The sequence below is a fragment of the Cyprinus carpio genome, chromosome A10, assembly GCF_018340385.1.
Source record: "Cyprinus carpio isolate SPL01 chromosome A10, ASM1834038v1, whole genome shotgun sequence".
In the NCBI taxonomy this organism is placed as follows: domain Eukaryota; kingdom Metazoa; phylum Chordata; class Actinopteri; order Cypriniformes; family Cyprinidae; genus Cyprinus; species Cyprinus carpio.
In genome coordinates, this window is record NC_056581.1 from 17020991 (window position 1) to 17041214 (window position 20224).

General features: G+C 35.6%; 1 protein-coding gene across 50 annotated transcripts in view; it reads left to right on the top strand.

The window, feature by feature from the left end:
* The window catches only part of LOC109062978 (calcium/calmodulin-dependent protein kinase type II subunit beta), a 62657-nt gene extending 43363 nt beyond the window's left edge, over positions 1-19294 (top strand). For 6 of the 50 annotated variants that reach the window (XM_042765477.1, XM_042765486.1, XM_042765476.1 and 3 more), the window contains 9 exons: positions 2426-2494; positions 4239-4283; positions 6607-6655; positions 8181-8261; positions 10340-10459; positions 14158-14233; positions 14332-14426; positions 14549-14783; positions 15567-19294. In XM_042765477.1, the coding sequence (XP_042621411.1) occupies positions 2426-2494; positions 4239-4283; positions 6607-6655; positions 8181-8261; positions 10340-10459; positions 14158-14233; positions 14332-14426; positions 14549-14781 (768 nt within the window). In that variant the 3' untranslated portion in view covers positions 14782-14783; positions 15567-19294. Of the gene's footprint in view, positions 1-898; positions 932-2425; positions 2495-4238; positions 4284-6606; positions 6656-8180; positions 8262-10339; positions 10460-14157; positions 14234-14331; positions 14427-14548; positions 14784-15566 lie in introns of all 50 variants that reach the window. The other 44 variants (XM_042765487.1, XM_042765499.1, XM_042765484.1 and 41 more) reach the window with 13 other exon arrangements.
* Positions 19295-20224: the final 930 nt, after the last annotated feature.

The following is a 20224-nucleotide window of genomic DNA, read 5'->3' on the forward strand; positions in this document are numbered from 1 at the left end:
AGTCTGAATCAGCAAGGCGCGCCGCCCACATCAGTATTTCAGTCAGACTGTGTTCTCGTCCTCAGCTGAGTTCACTTCCTGTCAGCCGCTGAGAGGATCTCCTCCACAAGTTCACTCAAAACTGCACCTGCAGTGGGAATCGTTAATTTTATCTGGCACTCTCATTAGCCGCTCCGGCAGGTGTGATGTTTCATCGGCCCTGTGATTGTCAGCCGCACTAATGAGACACTTTCTGTCTCTCATCGCCAATCATTCCATGATTCCTCCACCCACGCCTCGCTCTGGATCCACTACATCATCCCGATCCAGAGTGTGAGTGTGAGTGAGAGCAGCGACAGGAGAGAATGTTGCTCTCGCCCCAAAAATAGCTGGCGGTTTGAACCCAGGGAGCCGGGAGACAGAAATAGACGCTTCCACTAAGCCTCACTCATTGCTTAGCAACTGGCTCGCCACACTCCTTCATTCTGATATTTCCCTCTCTTTTCCACGCTCCGGTATTCTCACTGTCCTGCCTTTCGTGCTGCAGTGCGATGAAGAGCATCACGGCAGGAGGAATTGTGAGGGGACGCGTGGATGAGTGTGATTTAACTCTTACAGACACTTACAAACACATGCTCAGGGCGAAAGAAACAACAGATGAATAAAGGGACAGGAAGTAGAATTAGAAATCTATCTATCAATCATTTTATCTGTCAGGACTTAAGGACTGTTCTGTACATTAAACCACATCAAAACTCTTTTATCCACCAGACAAACTCACTTTCTTGGCAAAAACCCACACGCGCACCTTCTCTCAACCTTCCTGCCTGCGATTCTGTGTTTAATGTTCATCACAGCCTTCATCATAACATGTATTTTAACTCTCATTCCATCCCTTCATCACTCACTTTCCACCCAGAAACGGAAATCCAGCTCCACCGTTCAGTACATGGTGAGAATGATATTTATTCCTAATCTCTTTATCCCTCCGTCCCTTTCTCAACGCACTCTTGTTTACTCATTCATTCATTTGCTCATCTTGTTGGGGTTTTATGTCATTTAATGCGCAATGTCAAATAAATCTGCTCTTCCTCTGTAATGATCTATATTGATTCTTCTCTTGCTCAATTGTCAAGCGGTTGATTTAAAGGGTCAGATGGCACTAAATGACTCCTCAGACGCAGGTGAGGGTCGGAGTGTTTTTGGGTTTGACGTTATTGTAGGGTTGTAGCGAGTCAGTGTTGACTGTTGTGTTGGTTTTAGACTGTGGTGTGAAATGTCTTTTGTATTGGGCTTTTCGTGGTTGCTTCTTGTGTCTGTGTGTCTGTCTGCTGTTGTCTGTGAATGTACTCAATGTAGATCCATAAGGACTCTCCTCTAGTTCTGCTTTCCTACTGCAACTATCTCTAAAAAAAACAATGGACCAAGCAGAGGTTTTCTGAACTGTTTGCTTACTTCTGTTTGCTTATTCATATCAATTCAACTTATACCGTAACCATCTGGATCATCAAAAAAGAAAAGCTGGTTTTTGCTGGTCCAGGGTGATTAACTAGCTTTATGAACACAGCCTAGCAAGTCAACTTTATCGTAACCATCTGGATTAGCAAATGAGAAGCTTGGATCACATAGAAATCATGTGAAACCAGCTATCAGACACTGGTTTTAACTGGATTTTCCAGCAGTGCAATGCAATAAATTGTAATTATTGTATGTTAAAAGAGTGAACCACACAAAATTTGCAAAGATATTGTCCAGGCAAAAAAAAAAAAAAAAAAAGTTGTTATATTGTTTAAAGAAATGAAGACATTTTTATCAATACTGTAATGCAGTACAATATAAATTAACTATTTGTACACATTGGTAATTCTTTTTTTTTTTTTTGCATCATATATATATAATTTTTGATGATAATGATAATCATAATTTGAAAATTATGTGAAGTACAAAAACATAGTTTCAACTACATGTATCCTGTTGATCTGTTTATTATTAAAATTAATAATTAATGAATCAGTTACTTACCAGTATTTATTATTAAGTTAATATATCAATTATAAAAAAAGGAAAAAATCTATTGTTTCATCTATCTGTTGGTCTATCTTCTAATCTGTTACTTAATAATATGAATTATTTAATAAATAATTATTTAAAAATAATAAAATATTAAAACTGAAAACATTTGGATACATTATGGTCATTCGAAATTTTCGGGGATATGTGCTAAGTTGTCATAAAATAATTGTCAATATGGCAAATAATTTGATTGCTCCCAACAATAAGCCTAATTTTCTTAAAATTTCTTATTTATTGTTTTTCTTTGTAATTTTGAACTGTTCTCTCTCATTGCCAGACACATTATCACTCCTGCTCTCTCTCTGTATTTCTCTCTTATCTCGCCCTGAAACACCCACTGACACCCTTTAACACTGTTTTGTGTTCTGCACAGCCACAGTCAAACAGTGCCAAAAACAGCATAGTCACCAGTCCCAAAGGAAACGTCCCTTCTCCTGCTCTGGTATTTACCTCCTTGTTCCTCTCTGTTCTCTCTCGCTCCATCTTCTCGTCCGACTCGTCTGTCGCTTTGGCTTCCTTCTCCTGTCTCACACATGTCTGTCTGTGTCAGCGTCTCAGGCCACCTGTTGTAGATGCTGTGTGTCTGTCAGCAACTTGAGTCCAAGCGCATCTTCATCTTTGTCATCGAAACAATGTCAATGTTACGGTGGATGATTTTTATAATCCAGATTTGAAGAATTGTGATGCTTTGAACGTCAGATAGTTTCATGTTTTCACAAAGATGTGTGCTGAGTGTGTGCATGAACATTGTGTTTTTCATTGTTTGGATCAATGGCAGACCAACCAAACTTAGATGTTGGCTCTATGTGTTTAAACGATTTTAGTATCTCATTATGACCGTTATAATGTTTCATTAAATATATGTGTTTGTGTGTACGTCTCTGTGCATTTTTGCTTGTTTTTATGTAATATTATACTATTATATTATTGTAATTAATCTCGTCTGATGTAAACCAGTACTATATCATCTAAGAAAACCCAGATTCCTTATTGTAAGTTAAAATTAGTTTGAAATAACTATTCGGAGCCTCACAATTAAATTTTTTTATGATAGATACAGTGATCCAAAAAGCATTTAGCCATTTGAGTCACATTTAAATTACATGTCATTGCATTAGATTGAAACATGTATTTTATTATTTTTAGTTTAACTTAATATATTTTTTTTGTTTTATTTTTATTTTTTGTTTTTAATTTTATTTTATTATTTAATTTAATATTATTTTATTTTAGTTTAGTTTAGTTTAGTTTAGTTTAGAAACTTAATGCAGGGATTCCCAAACTATTTGTCAGCTGATCTAAAATATTAAGTTGATAAATACACTGATATTTAAAGTTAACATTTCTATAATTTAACAAAACTTTAAAAAGTTCACAGTTCTCCAACATATTCATATGATGATTTTATATCTTCTTTTTTTTTGTACGTTTTATTTTTATTTATTTTATCTTTAATTTATTTAATTTGACCTTTTTTGTGATTTAATTGATTAGCTTTTCATAAACTCACAAAGTTCCTTTATGAACCCCAGTTTGGGAAACGCTGATCTAATGCAATCATATTCAGATATCATTTTAAGTGCGACTTGAGTGTTCAGTTACGTTTTTGGACCATTTTGGATGCTTCAGCTGCAGGTTTTATATTGCAACATTTTATATTGTTTAAAGAGCAAAACTTCTCTTGAACATTGTTGTGTTAACACATCGTTAGTAAGAACTATTTTGATATTCTGATAGAGATAATCATATTTTGTTAAGCACATTTCACAGTCCTTTAAGCTTATTTTACCCTCAAACAATGTCTTTGTGATTTCTATGCATTTTGTTTTTAAATGAAAGAACTTAGTATTCAAAAGTTCTTTAAAACGTTGTACATTTGCAGTGTTTATGCTGGGATTAGATGCGTTCACATCTCTGGATTGGCTTCAGAAGTTGGGCTTTGACCTTCAGCTGTCCTCTGCTTTTAACCAGAGCGACTAATAACCTCCATCGACTTCCTCTTCCTCTTCCTCTCTCTCTCTCTCTCTCTCTCTCACTCTGAGACTGCTCTCTCTCCATCTCTCGTCTTTTTTTGCTAACACTTGTTTTATTCTTGCCATCTCTCACCTCCATCTCATTTTGCTCCTGTTTTTTCCCTCTCTATCTTGCTGTCTCCTCTTCTTCCTCTTCTCTCTCTTTCTCTTTAGGAGCCTCAGACCACTGTTATCCATAACCCAGTGGATGGGATCAAGGTATATCCTTCTGCACCTCCCTCCGCATCCTCTTCTCTTTCATCCTCCACTTTCCTCTCCTCCTCTCTCTGTTTCTGTCGTCTGCTGCCAGTCTCTTGATTCTGTGGTGCGAGCGAGGATGTTGTTTTGGGATTGTGAGTGGTTGCATTAGGATGGGAAAGTGTGTGGTGTTTGGTACAGTGTTCAGTGTTAATTATTTCAGGTTAAACTATGACACAGTGTTCTTTTGACCCTTGATAGTCAATACACACATGCAGAAATTAGTTGAATTTCAACATGAGAGCGTTTTACTTCAGTAATATGACATATTTGCAAAATTAAACCATTTAGTCAACAAGAAAAAAAAATGCACTGCTTTTGAAAGGTTTTGGGTTGGTAAGAGTTTTTATGTTTTTTAAAAAAGAAGTCTAAAAATACAGTAAAAATAGTACAATTATGAAATTTTTTACAATTTAAAATAATTGTTACTGTTGCTAACTTGATGGTGAGAAAAATGTGCTCATAAAGTGGTAAAAATTGTTTGGATATTGTTTAATGTGGGTTGGAATGGTTTGACATTGCAAAGCATTTTATCTACCACTTTTTTTTAAAGAAATTGTTAAATTATGCCATAACATAATTATTAAAAAAAACATATTGTTGGATAATTTTCATTAAATTGTGTTTAAAACTAACCATAGCTTATCCGAGAAAAATAAAATAATAAAAAATGTGTATCCTAAATGCAATATAAGTTGCTTTGAAAAAAAAGCATCTGCCATATGTGTAAATGTAGAAAATGGCACATGGCAACAGTAACTAAGGTATGATTGGTCAGTAAGGTAAGCTCAGTAACAAGTCAGTTGATTGGATCTTGAAGTCTGCCAAAAAGTTGTTTTAATTCCATCAAATAGTTAGATTTTATTATTATTATTATTATTATTATTATTATTATTATTATTATTATTATTATTATTATTATTATTATTATTATTACATGTTGACTTCAAGAGTGTGATTGAGTTATTATTATTTTAAAAATATTATTTTGCTATTTTCATAGCTAAATAAATGTATTATATTAAAATAAGGGTTATCAATCTCAGAAAAAAAGGTACAAAAGCTGTCACTGGGGCGGTACCTTTTTAAAAGGCACACCTTTGTACCTAAAGAGTCCATATTGGTACCTTAAAGATAATATAAGTACCTAAAGTGTACATAGTAGTACCTAAAAGGTACAAAAGTGTACTACCCCAGTGACAGCTTTTGTACCTTTTTTCTGAGTGTATAGTTAATTAAAACTTAAAATGAAACTAAAAAATAAAATAAAAATTTCATTACGTGAAATAAAATGAACATTACCTGAAATAAAATAAAATAAAATATAAAAAAACTATATATTTCAGCTAATAGTCAAGACAACTCTTCTCATTTTAATTTAGTTAAACTCGATTTACCAAAATAAAACTGAAAAAAAAGCCTACTAAAAAATACAGAAACATGCAACAAAATTACTAAAACTTTAACTGAAATTAAGACTGTTTATTAAATTTTTAAACAAATATTTCATACTGTTATTGATTTCTGCCTTATTAAAGACCACTGTTTGAAATCATCCAATCAGACTTGATTCAGATCAAAAATGTTTCCTATCCTGCCTCCATGATGCTCCTCTCCCTCTCTGGCCTCCCGTCCCCATATGCATGGCCACAGCTGGCTGACGTCTGACAGTCCGTTTGTCTGTGGCTCAGACCCTCAAGGTGCCTGCGGTGGGCTGATAACTCGCCCACGGGAACCTGTAGAGAGAAATACGAGCAGACGGGGGCTCAGTCATTTGCATTTGCAAAAGGTAAAAACCAAAAATCAAACTACTAAATGCCTTTGTGTGTGTGTGTGTGTGTGTGTGTGTGTGTGTGTGTGTGTGTGTGTGTGTGTGTGTGGGTGGTTACATGCATATACAGAGGGGAGGGTGCAGGCGACTGCAGCTGTGTTCTCAATGCTGCCATCTGGGGAAGAGACGTGGAGATGCACAACACAGGAGTTGGGTTTCATTGAATGACTGTGTTATAGCCTCACCAGGTGGCTGAGCCTGAGATTAAACCTTCTCTTCCTGTCAGGATGGATCTAGAGCCCGCGACTGTCAACACTACTGTTGGCAATGTCAGTCACTAGAAGTGGAATATGTATGACTTCATTTGTGATGATGATTATCCCATCTGTCTCAGTGGTAGTACTGGTCGTGCTTTATTGGAGTTAGTCGCTGTTTGTTGAATAAATGTTTTGTTGGTGTGTGTGTTAGTGAAGGTGTGAGGTCAGACAATGACTGCTTTTGTCTGTCTTGCAGGAATCTTCAGACAGCAGCAACACCACCATTGAGGATGAAGATGTCAAAGGTGAGCGGCTTCTGTTTTTGTTGCATTTTTTTTTAACAGTGTGATCTGTGGTGATTTTACCAAGGACTTTCCAGTTCTGAAGACATCACCAAGCCCTATAAGAACACTTTTCACAATCCAGTTAATTGCTGATGGATAAAATCAAGTGTATTTTTTCTTCTTCAGCATCCTGTGTCACTCAGAAATACAGTATTGCTCAAAAATTTAATTGCAGTAATATTTTTAAAAAAATAAATTAATACGTTTATTCAGCGAGGATGCATTAAATTGATCAAAAGTGACTGAAAAATAAGGTATAATGTTACAAATGTTTTCAAATAAATGCTGTTTTTTTTTCAACTTTCTATTCACCAAAGAATCCTTAAAGAAAATGTATCATGGATTCCACAAACATATTTAGTAGTACAACCGTTTTCAACACTGATAATAATCAGAAATGTTTCCTGAGCAGTTAATCAGCATATTAGAATGATTTCTGAACGATCATGTGATACTGAAGACTGTAAAATTATTAAAATATATTCAAATAGAAAACAGTTATTTTAAATCCCCTTGATCTTTTGACATATAAGCGATTGATCTTTAAGAGACCTCTTAAAGGGGGTCATGAACTGAGAAATCAAAATCCCCTTGATCTTTTGACGTATATATATATATATATATATATATATATACTGTAGGTATATATACAGGTATATAGGTATATATACATATAAGAGGTCATTGTACTGTGAAAACATCCTGTAAGTTTCAGAACTTTCTTGTTAGTCTAAAAACAGCTTATATCGAAGAAAACAGGACAGAAAATAGCCTATTAAGTCTAAATTGTTTTTTGATGTAAAAATTTTGATAACATAATAATTGGACCTAGAGAACAGTACAAAAAAAAAGGCATGACTCCTTTAAAAATCGTACAACCCCAAACTTCTGAACAGTAGTGTATATTGTGTGATGGAACTTGCTTTGCTTCATGTTATAACTAAAACCCCATTAATCATAGTAAAATCACTATGTTATGCTGCCTCACATGGCTTATTGCTTTTTGAAAAATAATAACAATAGTAATAAAAAATATAAAAAAGAACACCAATTAAAAATATTTTTTATTATTTATTTTATATATATATGTTGTGGCCTTTTGACTTTCTTTGTAAGGTTCGTAAGAAGTGTTGGCTTAATTCTGCGCTTTGCCATCCTGCTCTTCTGGGACACGTGTTTCAGGACACCTTCAGTGTATTTTTATCTGTAGGACCACTAGAAATGTGAGAGAAGTGGGCTAAGGCTCTGCGTATGTGTGTGTTTTATTCACACGGGTTAATGTAGGTTCAACTTGCACTTATTTCGTTGTGTGGAAGTGTCGTGCTCTAAAGTGACAGAAGTGGGCGGGACGGTTTACCACCCTTCCATGTAAATCTCTCAGCCTCAATAATAGGTTAAATACTGTGCCATGTTCCATCTTTGCATGTCCTTCATTCTCAGTCTCATCTTTCCAGTCTCTTCCCACCATTTCCTTCCCACTCAATAGGGAAAAGCCTATATAGCAGTTCAGTTAAAGCCCCATCTGAAGTCAGCCAATCACCTCCGGGTTCCGTCCCTGCCATCTTCTGTAAGTCTGGTCTGCACTCGTTTGGTTTGGCCTGGCTGCACGGCATTGATCAGCCCTAAATCCCTAAAAAAATAACCAGCTTCCCTTGAGTTTTTGCTCTTCTTGAGGTGACTTACAAGTGTGAATGGGTTGATTTGGCTAATAACAGACTGTTAAGGGGAACAACTCTCTGATATTTTGAATTTGGACTGCAATACCCATTTCAAACATGAGCTGTCAATATTAATTACTGGATAGTTCACCCCAAAATGAAAATTCAGTCATTTGTTGAATGTTATTCCAAACCGTTTCTTTCTTCTGCGGAAGACGAAGGATATTTTGAAGAATGTGGGTAACCAAACATTTTTGGTTCAGATTGACTTTTTGTATGACGGAAAATAAGACATTTTGAAGAATGCTGGTAGCCACATAGTTTTGGTTCATTAAATGAACAAAAAATACAGTGGAAGTCAATGGGAACCAAAACAGCAGAAAAAAAGAAATAAATTTGACTCGGAGAGTGACATAAGGGTGTGTAAATAATAACAGAATTTTTCTTTTGGGTGAACATGCTCTTTAACCAATAATAAATGTGGACAAATGACTGAAGTATGCCTTTAACAGAGAAGTCCATTCAAGTGCAGTGAAAGCATGGTTTTCCTGAAGCCTAGCAGGAGAGGGTTTTGGCTAATCTTAAAAAAAAAAAAACCCTTCAATTAAAAACCACTTTCTCTTACTGATCAACTCCCTGCTGTTGTTGCGTGTGCTGCCCACCTATGGCTGTTAATGGAATGGCATGCACACATCACTTTGAGACGCATAAGGCCGGGTTCACACCGCAAGCTGCAGCAGAGCAGAAGCAGCGCATTAGCAGCAGGTAGGCAGAGCGGAAGCAGCGCGCGATTTTGCTTTCACACCGGCATTTTTTGGACAGAGTAGCTACTGTCAATTGGTTCCAATTGAATCAATTTTGTTTTTTCTTGAAAAGAACAATAATTCTACAATTTCACCACATTGGTTTTATGTAGCCAACACATGTTTTCTGCTGAACATTCCAGGTATTAGAGGAAAATGTATATATATATCCGAGTTATATTTATTATATTAGCTATTACCTCCACCTCTTTTCTGTTTGAAACAGAATATCTGACACATCAAATTACATTACCGACAATCCTGGCTTATAAATAATTCATAAATGTATACGACAAAACAACGGAGACAGTGTAAATTAGCAAACTAAGCCACAGATCATTATAGTAGTGTGCTAGGCAATCTATATTGAGTTGTTTGCCGTGGTGCCAGTGAAAAGCATCAAAAACACTATAAAATGATTACTTACCATCTGCAAAGAGCTGCTGAACATCCGTTCTTCTGTCAATATATAGGCCTAGTTATAAGAATACGACTACTACTACTAATAATAAATAAATCTCTAAGGCTAAACTAGCAGTATAAATTATTTAAAGTTGTTTTTATATTTCGGCCAAAAAGTTTATTTTTGGATAGAACTGTAAGTACTTTGACAGATTTTATATATTAATAATAAAAAAATAGAAAAATATGTGAATTTAAATATCATACATTTTTAATGGAATTTGCTAAAAACACAGTAGATATCATTAATGCAAATTTTGGGGAAATTACTTTGTTTTTCGTGTCACATGTGTATTTTGCCCATGATCATTGTCACTTTATCCCATATTTTTAATATTAATTTTTCTTTCCTAACATACTCCAGTTCTTATTAAACACATTAGATGTGCTTCTTTTGTGCATTTAGAGCACTTTTTTGTGTGAAATCCTATTTATTTTGGTACCATCAAAGGTGTACTTCCTTTAACTGAGCGTCAGCAGCGCAGCAAAAATAGGACCCAGCGCCGAAAACGATCGCAGCACTGCTGCTCTGCTCTGCTCCTGCAACGCTCTGCCGCGCAGCCTCTGCGTTTGTGAACGCTCTCAGATAAATCTCTGTCACGCGCTGCTTCTGCTCTGCAAACACCCACCAAGCTAACCAACACCCAGTTTGGATAAATCTCTGTCATCTTGCTCCCACCATCAGTCATCATTACCCCCCCCCCACCCTCATGTGTAAACAGCCACCAAGCTGACCGACATCCTGGGCTGCACCCGTAGGGGCTCGGGGCCCCCGGCAGCGCCTGATAGTGAAGCAGCTGCCCACTCCACACAATCCCCTCCACAGACCCCCATCATGCAGAGTGAGTATAGCGCCCCCTGCAGACCTAAGCACAGGCGCTCATGCACAGTGCCGTGAATGTTTTTGGCTAGCACATTATGTAGTTTTGTTTTTGTCATTAAAGTAATTAGTTTTTGACAATGAATTATTAATTTCAGTAATTCAATAATTAATAATAATATTAATGATCCATTTTAATTAATTGAGTTATTAATTTTAATAAATATTAATAACAGTATATTTCAATTATTAATTTAATACTAAAGTATCTAAGTAACTTTATTAAATAATGACTTAAAACAATTTGTTGAAATGTTTTTGTGATAAGTTTGTATAAATTGTTAATGTTAATAATTGAATAATTAATAATAATAATATTAATGATCAGTTTTAATTTAATTATTTCTAATTTGTAAAAGTTTTATATTTTATATAATTTTTATTTTAAAGTGTTAAAGCAACTTAATTTAAAAATAATAATATTAATAATATATTTTAATTGACTTTATAACTAATTTAATATTTTATTCTTAAATGTAAGTTTTAAATAAAGTAACTTAATTGAATAAGTTAATAATGTCCTGCAATACGTTTGTCATTAAAGTAGTTACTTTGTAATATATATTCATTTTAATGGTTTAATAATTAATAATTCAGTTTATTCAATTAAACTAATAATTAGCTCATTATTAATTAACAAATTAGCTTAATAATTTGACATAATCATTTAGTTTAACACTTAATAATATTAACTATTAATTTATTAATTTAATATTAAATGTATTCAAGTATTAAACAGATCAATTTAATAATAAAGTAATTATTAAGCTGTGAGCGACAGTGCTTACTTTGCAATTTGGACAATGTATTATGCTGTTTACCAAGTTTCCAATAACAGGGGAGTTATTAAGATATAGTGAGTAGTATTCAGCTAGTATGTGATATATTAAGCTGTATGATATTAATATGTCAGGCCCCATGAGCCGACCCCCTCCATGTCTATTAAAACAGTTTTTTCTAGGCCACTGATAAAATTATAAAGTGAATGTACATGATGTACAGTATTACTCATTTCCTTAGGTGTTTAACAGGGAAAACATGCACTTTTAATGTACAGTAGGACCCTGTTCATGCACCATCTGTTGGCGCAAGTGTGGACCGTTGACCCTTGTTATTGATGCATTTCCTGTTCAATCAGACACGACTGCCCCATGCATCTTCTTATTTCTCTGATGTTGCTGCCTTTTCATCTCTTCACATGTTGTCCATCTCTCTCTCTTATGGTGGGTTAATGCATTCCTCCCTTTCCCAATCCACTCAGCCCGGTTCACAGATCTGGTGAGCAGTGTGGGGCGCGTACCTGTCCCGCAGCCTCAGACGGAGTCGCCTTCCTCTCGAACCTCTGTCCCCCCTCCCCAAACCTCCTCCCCCCCAACCCTGCCCCCCTCTGTGTCTGTACAGAGTGAGTATATAGTGTGTGTGCTTTTAGCATAAGGTCAAGTCCACATTGCACTTTAATGACTTTAAAGGCCTTTATTCATTAAAAAATAAAGTTCATCCACTTTTTCCTAATGTTAGGATCAGAAGGAAGGCAATGCACAACTTGGCACTGCACAGTGTTTAGTTTTCTTCAGAGCCAACTTAACCATTTGGTTTCTGTGTTTTCCTCTTGCATTATTTACCTACACAGTACTACATATGCAAATCTGTGGGTGGAGCTTAACAGGCAGTGATGTAGAAGCAGGTGTTGAACTACTTCTGCGGAGGCGGGGTTTAGCCACTTCACGTCATAAAGTGTCATTTTAGCAGATTGGCTTCAATATAAGCTGTATTTAGACTAATGAGAATGTTTTGAGTTCTGAAATTTACAGAAAGTTTTTATACTACAATGACCTCTTATATGTCACAAGATCAAGGGAATTTTGTTTTCTCAGTTCATGACCCTTTAATGGTAAGAACGCAAAAGAACTTCCCCGTGAGTATAACGGCCCTGTAACCAACATATGACATACGGAAGTAGCAAGAGGCAGTTTTTCCTGATAAAAATGCAGCATTTATGCATCTGAAATAAAATTAACAGCGTCTGGTTTGTGACAGAACTGTGATGCACTTCCGTACATATCCGCTTAGAGGAAGTGGGACTTTTATCAAAGCTGAAGCCACAGTCAGAGACTTTAGATCAGACCTGAGGTGTCAGATTGACAAGGAGAAACTGAAGGACGTGTCGGGGCCACTAAGCTCCTCTAAAGTGGAGCAGGAAGCTGTGAAGGGAGGGAGCGGGAGAGAGAGAGGAAACGAGAAGTAAGCCGTATCTAAGGATCCAGGAATAGCTCAACTAGCTCCATGCAGTTAACAAGGAAGAGACAGAAGATGATGAGGAGGAGGAAACTGGTGGAGATGTCGATTAGATGAAGGCAAAGTGTTTTTGGAAGTCTGTGCATGTGTGAGCGTGCAAACTTGATCAGAAGAGAGAGTTCAGTCAGAGTATTGAGGAGGAATGGATGAGAGTCTAGACTGAAGATCATGACTGAGAAGCTAGGTAAGTCCACAGGAGCTGGTGTGTGTTAAACCTCTCTCAGCCTCTCAGGTCTGGAGTCAGGAGGACGCGACCTTTCTGACCTCTGCCAGTGTTTCAGAGCGTTAACTCTTGGTTAAAGTTGAAATTTGTCTGTTCATGTTACGAAAAAAAAAAAGAGGAACAGTTAGCTTTGGCTTTATCAGTCTATAGTTTTAAAAAAAATCCATGAATGCACAATTTTCTTTCCTGTGCCGATGTATTTCCTGTAGAGACAGGAAGTTGGGGTGGAACATGCACTAGCGCTAAAAAGTTTGGGGTCAGTAAGATTTCAAAAGAAATTCATCCTTTTATTCAGCAAGGATGCTGAATCCTGAAAAAAATTTATCATGTTTCCACAAATATATAGCACAACTTTTTAAGAAATGTGTCTTGAGCAGCAAATCAGCATATTAGAATGATTTCTGAAGGATCGTGTGACACTGAAGACTGGAGTAATGATGCTGAAAATTCAGCTTTGATCACAGAAATAAATTGCTTTTTAAAATGCATTAAAATAGAAAACAGTTATTTTAAATTGTAATAATATTTCAAAATATTACTGTTTACTGTATTTTTATCAAATAAATGCAGCATAAGAGATTTATATTTTTTAAAAAAAAGTTTACTGACACCTATCTAAGATTAATAAAGGCTATGAGTTATCCATTTTTATTTTATTTTATTTATTATTTTGTTTATTTTTTGGTCCATTTTAAGCCACTAATAGACACAAAAGTTACATTCTGATTTTATTGGGTCTTTAATTCACAAATGTCTTTTAACGTAAAGATTAAAATATTCCAGTAGTATTGATTTATTTTATTTTTCATTTTCTTATGTTATTAACTTTGTTTGCTTTGTGCTTCGTTTTACTTTGCTTTTTTGTCATAACACTGTGTGGATGATTGTGGTTGTGGTATGAATGCATGGTGAGGTGGGTGGGGGGTTTGTAGCTTGTCTTGTTATTTTGTTCTGTAATAAAAAAAAATAAATAAAAAAAAGATTAAAATATTCCAATACCTGAAGTAAAACGTTTTTTTTTTTTGTTTTTGTTTTTTTTATATAGTCATAATTTTGAGTAAAGAAAAAAAGATTAAACTAAAGTGGGACTACTTAGCATACGGTATGTGTGTATTCACCTGTGTCCATGTTTTCTCTTACAGCACGCAAACAGGAGATCATTAAAATCACGGAGCAGCTGATAGAAGCCATCAATAATGGGGACTTTGACGCCTATGCGTATGTTACCTTATGCTTTCATGCAAACACAAACCACTTTGGCCCAAAACACACTATATTGTACTGAATAATAATACACAATGGGACCATTGTAACAGGAAAATCTGTGACCCTGGACTGACCTCCTTTGAACCCGAGGCTTTGGGGAACCTGGTTGAGGGAATGGACTTCCATAGATTCTACTTTGAGAACTGTAAGTGTGTTCAAGCAGAAAGACTAGCATGATTTAAATCATTAATGTGTCGTATAAATCACAGGAAGTATCAGTAGCACCACGCACATGATCTTTCTCCATGTGTTGTTGGTTCTCCGCAGTGCTTTCTAAGAACAGCAAGCCCATCCACACCACCATCCTGAACCCTCACGTGCACCTGATCGGAGAAGACGCCGCCTGCATCGCCTACATCCGCCTGACCCAGTTTGTGGATGGGCAGGGCCGGCCACGCAGCAGCCAGTCGGAGGAGACCCGCGTGTGGCACCGTCGGGACGCCAAATGGCAGAACGTTCATTTCCATTGCTCCGGTGCACCGGCTGCCCCTCTCCAGTGAAGGTGACACTTTGGATTTGTCCATTTTCTGCACCTTTTTACTTTCATTTTCACACTAGAGCTTTTGGTGTGGATTCAAATCGGTTTCACAGTAGAGTTTTGGTTGGTGCCAAGATGGATTCTGGGTAATTATAGTTAACTGAAATGAAAACCATAAAAATATTTTCATTATCTGAAATAAAATACACATTAACTGAAATAAGATAAAATATTAAAAACATAAACTTTTTTTATCTCAGCTTATTGTCAAGGCAACATTTCTCATTTTCATTTGGTTTAACTTGATATACTAAAATAACTAAAACTGAAATAAATAAACAAAACATTAAATTATGTAGACATATAAAAAAATTTTTAAATTAAATAACTAAAATTTAAATAAAACAGAAAATATAAAATAATAATTAATTCAAAATATTAATAAAAACTATAATAATATTTCAGTTATACTAAAATAACACATAAGAAACTTTCAAAAAGAAAGTCTTTCAGAAACATTAAAAACATTAAAAACATCCTCAAACTTTTAAACCGTATTATAATTTTATACAACAAATTCCTTGTTTAAGGTCATTTATATTAATTAAAATAAATAATTTGAATAAATTCATATTAATTATATTATAATTGTTAATATAATTAATAAGCATTAATAAAAACAGAAAATTGATATTTAAATTGTTCTTTTAGTTTTTTTAAATATATGTATATTTTAAATATTTTTAGAACACACTCACTCCAGTGTGAGCTGATTAAAAACAGCATTTCTGTGTTTGTGTATTTCAGAGTGGCCCTGCAGCAGATACATTAGATGCGAGTGATAAGGAGGACTGATAGAATGGCAGCAGAGGTCCAGCGTCGGAGTGCTCCGAAACCTCCAGCCTTCCAACGCTGGACACAGCCGTCCTCCCCTGCATGCAAACCCACAGTTATCTCTCTACCTGCTGGGCTGCTCTCAACACAGCGTCCTGAACCCCCCTCACCTCCGACTCCTATGCCAAGACTCACTCCCGACGCAAGAGCAGCACTGCATATATTAATCATCAAGAGCAATCATAGACTCCAGGTTCCCTTCTAGAGTTATAAGAACCCGCACGATTGCCTTTGCGCTCGTCTTCACTGGCCTTATGCCCCCTGTGCCCAGGTACTCCCAAATACAGTAGATCATGTTTTAATAAAAATATCATCATTATTATTATCATTGTATTTATTGTTATTGTTACTACTATTGATTACATATGATTATTACTTCGGTCAGGATTCTAAGTATTGCTGTTGTTCTTGAGATTGTATATTTGATGGTAAAATTACTGATGTTTTGTTTTAAAACACTTTTTTTTTTAAGCATGGATTTTAAGTATTTTTTGGTGTTCAAATAATCTGAAGTCGATCTAAAAGCAGCAGCACACACATGGTTTTAAGATTCAAAACTCGTAGTCAGTTTTCTCACGGATATGTTGGCACGCAGTTTTTCTGTCACCGTGATCAGTGTTCGTATTATCAGATCACCAATCAGATCTCTTGGAGGCAGCTGACATCATCACATCATTGAGATTGGCCTCGTATATCTGCAGGTTGCCAAGTTGAATTCCTTCAAAAGGAGCTGTCTGTCTCTAAATCAGAGCATAATCTCTATCTGTATCTGTATTGGCCCTTGATGACCAGCAGCTGATGTGTCCTTCTTATTGACAATCAACGCTGATCTGGTTTTATTTGCGTTTTGGTGGTATGTGAGACTAGGAATGTCTGTTGAAGCTTGTCTTCTTTTTCTCTAGGGATCTAGTAGGATGTTTCGAGAGAGTACAGCATGTTGTTTTTAAGGGCCTTTATTGTAAAGCAGCAGGAAGTTCGCTGGCCAAGTGTGTTCAAGATTTAAATAGCCATTCTGGATCCCACGGTGATAAGAAACCTGTGAATTTTAAGGGGTCACAGGAACGTTGTGATTCACCTCGACTCAGGCACCTACAGTTCATTCGTTTTTTTTTTCTTTTTTGTTCTGTACATGCAGGAACTTTTTATATATCATTTATGTGGTGTAATTATGGCAGTATTTTATTTTTTAAGCGTGTGTGTGTGCGTGTGTATGTGTGTGGTTTTACAATACAATGACACTGATATCCTGAATGTGAAAGCATCGTCACTATATTAAAGTGTTGAAAGCCATAACACACAGAGTGAGAATTTTTGGCGGATTTGTAAGGATGTTTTTGTTAGTGTTGTCTTTCTGTCTAGCAGAACTGGAAGACAGTCTTATGTGGATAGATTAGGGGGCTTCCTAACAACTGGTACTGTTCGTTTTTGACGTCCTGTCAAAAGATTTCTGTAATCACACAACCTTTGTTGAGGCTACTTGTTGTGTTTATGTTGCTTTTAAAGGAATAGATCACCCAAAATGAAGATTTTCTGAAAATGTACTCACCCTCAGGTCATCCAAGATGTAGATGAGTTTCATCATTGTAACAGATTTGGAGAAATTCAGCATTACATCACTTGCTCACCAATGGATCCTCTGCAGTGAATGGGTGCCGTCAGAATGAGAGTCCAAACAGCTGATAACAACATCACAATAATCCACAAGTAATCAGCACGACACCAATCCATCAATTAACAAATCCATCAAGAGGTTTTTAACTTCTAGCCTTGTTTCCAGCCAAAATAGAGTCTTCAATCCATAATATTGTTTTTTCCAGTGAAATAGTCATTTTGACTGTATCAGGAGACAAATATGTGCAAATCGAGTACCATTTACAAGCAAAAACGGCTCTAAACAAATATGTTGGTGGATTTTGATGTGAGAGGACAACAGGAGATAGACTTTTTCACTTTTTCATAATCCATTATGTATTACGGACTCGCATTTTAGCCAGAAGCAATAGTTTAAAGTTAAAATGTCTTGATGGATTTGTTTCTTGCAAACGCACAGCTTTTTGCTTCACAAAATGTTGATGGAGTGGAGTGGTGTGGATTATTGTGATGTTTTTATCAGCTGTTTGGACTCTCATTCTGACGGCACCCATTCACTGCAGAGCCTCTAGTAATGAGCAAGCGATGTAAAGCCAAATTTCTCAAAATCCGTTCTGATGAAGAAACTCATCTACATCTTGGATGGCCTGAGCAAGAGACCATTTTCAACAAAATTTAATTTATAGGTGAACTATTCCTTTAATTTCGATCTGAAATGTGACTCGTATTTTTGTAGCTCAATTTGAGAATTTCAAACTCTATGTAAATAGTGACAAATACAACATCCGCCGCAAACAGCAGTCTGCATGTCGACAAACCGGTGATATTCCTTTCTTATGTGTGTTTAGTATTGCAGACAAATCAACAAATAGCTATCTTGTAAAACTACCGCTGCATAGTGCTAACTTATCTTAACAGTGGAAACTATTTGCATGAACTTCAACTTCACGATAATACATTTTGGTGACTTTTTTGTTTCATTCTGTTTATTTTATACTGAATGCTGGTGATTCTATCTATTTTTAAGCTTTGTAAGTGCATATAACTATTTTTGTCTAAAGATGATGATGATGACTATCATGGTAAAACAGCTATTCTGATTGTACGGCATGCTTTTGTAAAGGCATTTGTTGTTTGAGCAGTGTTGGTTGAACCCACAGAAAATGTGAAATAATGAACAGTGTGTTTATTAGTGTGGGTCAATCGCAGTGTTTGCCGCTGTCACACTAGTTCACATTAGTTCACATTATGCATGTGTTTTATTACGGAATGGATCGTGCTTTGGCTGCCAGTCTACAAAAGGGACCTCGAATTATGTCTGTGTTCAATGCCATTTAATCAACAACCTTCATTGTGCTTTGCTCAAATGCTGTCTAATCCTTTAGGGGGCGCTCTTTACCACACTGTTCTAGTTAGACAAAACTGCATAATGTTAAGATTTCCAAGAATTCACTCACTTTTCTGCTTAAACACAGAAACACAATCTTAATGCACTAACAAACTGTGTTAATGAAACCTAAATGTTTTTTAGATAATAACCACCAAAAGAGTTTTTAATCTGTTATCAACTGGATTCTTCTCCAAACATAATGAGCTTGAAATAGTTGAAGTGATTTGTGATGATATTTTAATCAGGCCACTAATAGGAAGCTGGTGTGTGTCTGAGTTTCTCTGAGTGTGTTACACACATGTGAAAGAGTGAATCAGTGTTGTGTTTCTCTATTGGTGACGCGTTGCAGCTCTTACAACATCAAGTCGATTTCTATTTGTAGTATTCACATTTTTTCCCAATGTCTTTTGTAATCTTTTGCTTAAATCTGAACATCAGCCTTCCAACTTTGCAAGTTTTTTGTATATAATCTAAAATGGGAAGATGTGGATTTTATTCAGTTCTGAAAAAAATAATTATTTTGAAATATTTGTTTCTCCTAATTCTTATTAATATTCATATCTGTTCTTCCAATGTGTTCTCCCTCTTTTTCTCTCAATGTGTGCTATAGGAAATGTATTAAGATGTTATCAGTATTATCAATAAAAAGACTATGTTAAAACCCATGGTGTGTTTCTTATACTGTATCTGCTGTATATTAAACAAAATGCTTGTCTGCTGACGTGGAGATGTTGTTAACAAATGTAAGGGGTTTATCTGAATGACCACTGAAAGCTGATAAGATATGAGAAAGCAGCATGTGAATTTATTTCACAGCTGTGTGTACTTGTCAGTGCTGAGTCACTAAAAATGATTTGTGTTCAGGTGTAAATGCATATTACAGTCAGTTCTTTGCACAGTCTGTCCAGTACTCTGTCCAGAGGAATCAACAATGGCTGTTTACATGCTCATCCTAAAGGAAAAGTTATGGCTATTATTTTATGGTTATGCAGTCTTGTGCATACAAAACTTCTCATCCTGTCTTAATAAACAGGATCTGATTGTATATGCTGTTATATTAGTTTATAAACACACACAAGGACAAAATAATTATTTTTAAGAGTTTAAACATAAAAAAAAAAACTGTCCTGATCCATGATTCTTCCTGAAGTCTTCCAGAAACTGAAATATTAATCTTTAATTTGTCTATATTTGTGTGTTTTTTAGGAACAAAATTGCAGAATAAGATGCTCATAAACCTCTCCAAAGTATGTGGTGATCACACGGTACAGTAATTACCGTGGTTCTTTAATATTTACTATGCTGATGAATTAAGTTTTTTTTATAAAATGTAATTTGGTTTGCAAAGAGCCAGCTCCTTCTTAAATATTTTCCTAATAAAAATAAATATTGAGAAGTTGGTACTTTTCAAAATAGATGTATTCTTTAAAAAGTATATTGAATATCCCAATTGCAACTAAGTATTAGCACTGAATCCGAACCGTCTAACTCACAAATGAAGCCAGAGCACCTGCGGGTGATGGATTTATAGATCGGAAACTTCTGGCCTCGCCCATGATTTACATACAAGAAGTGCAGGGAAAAAAAGTTC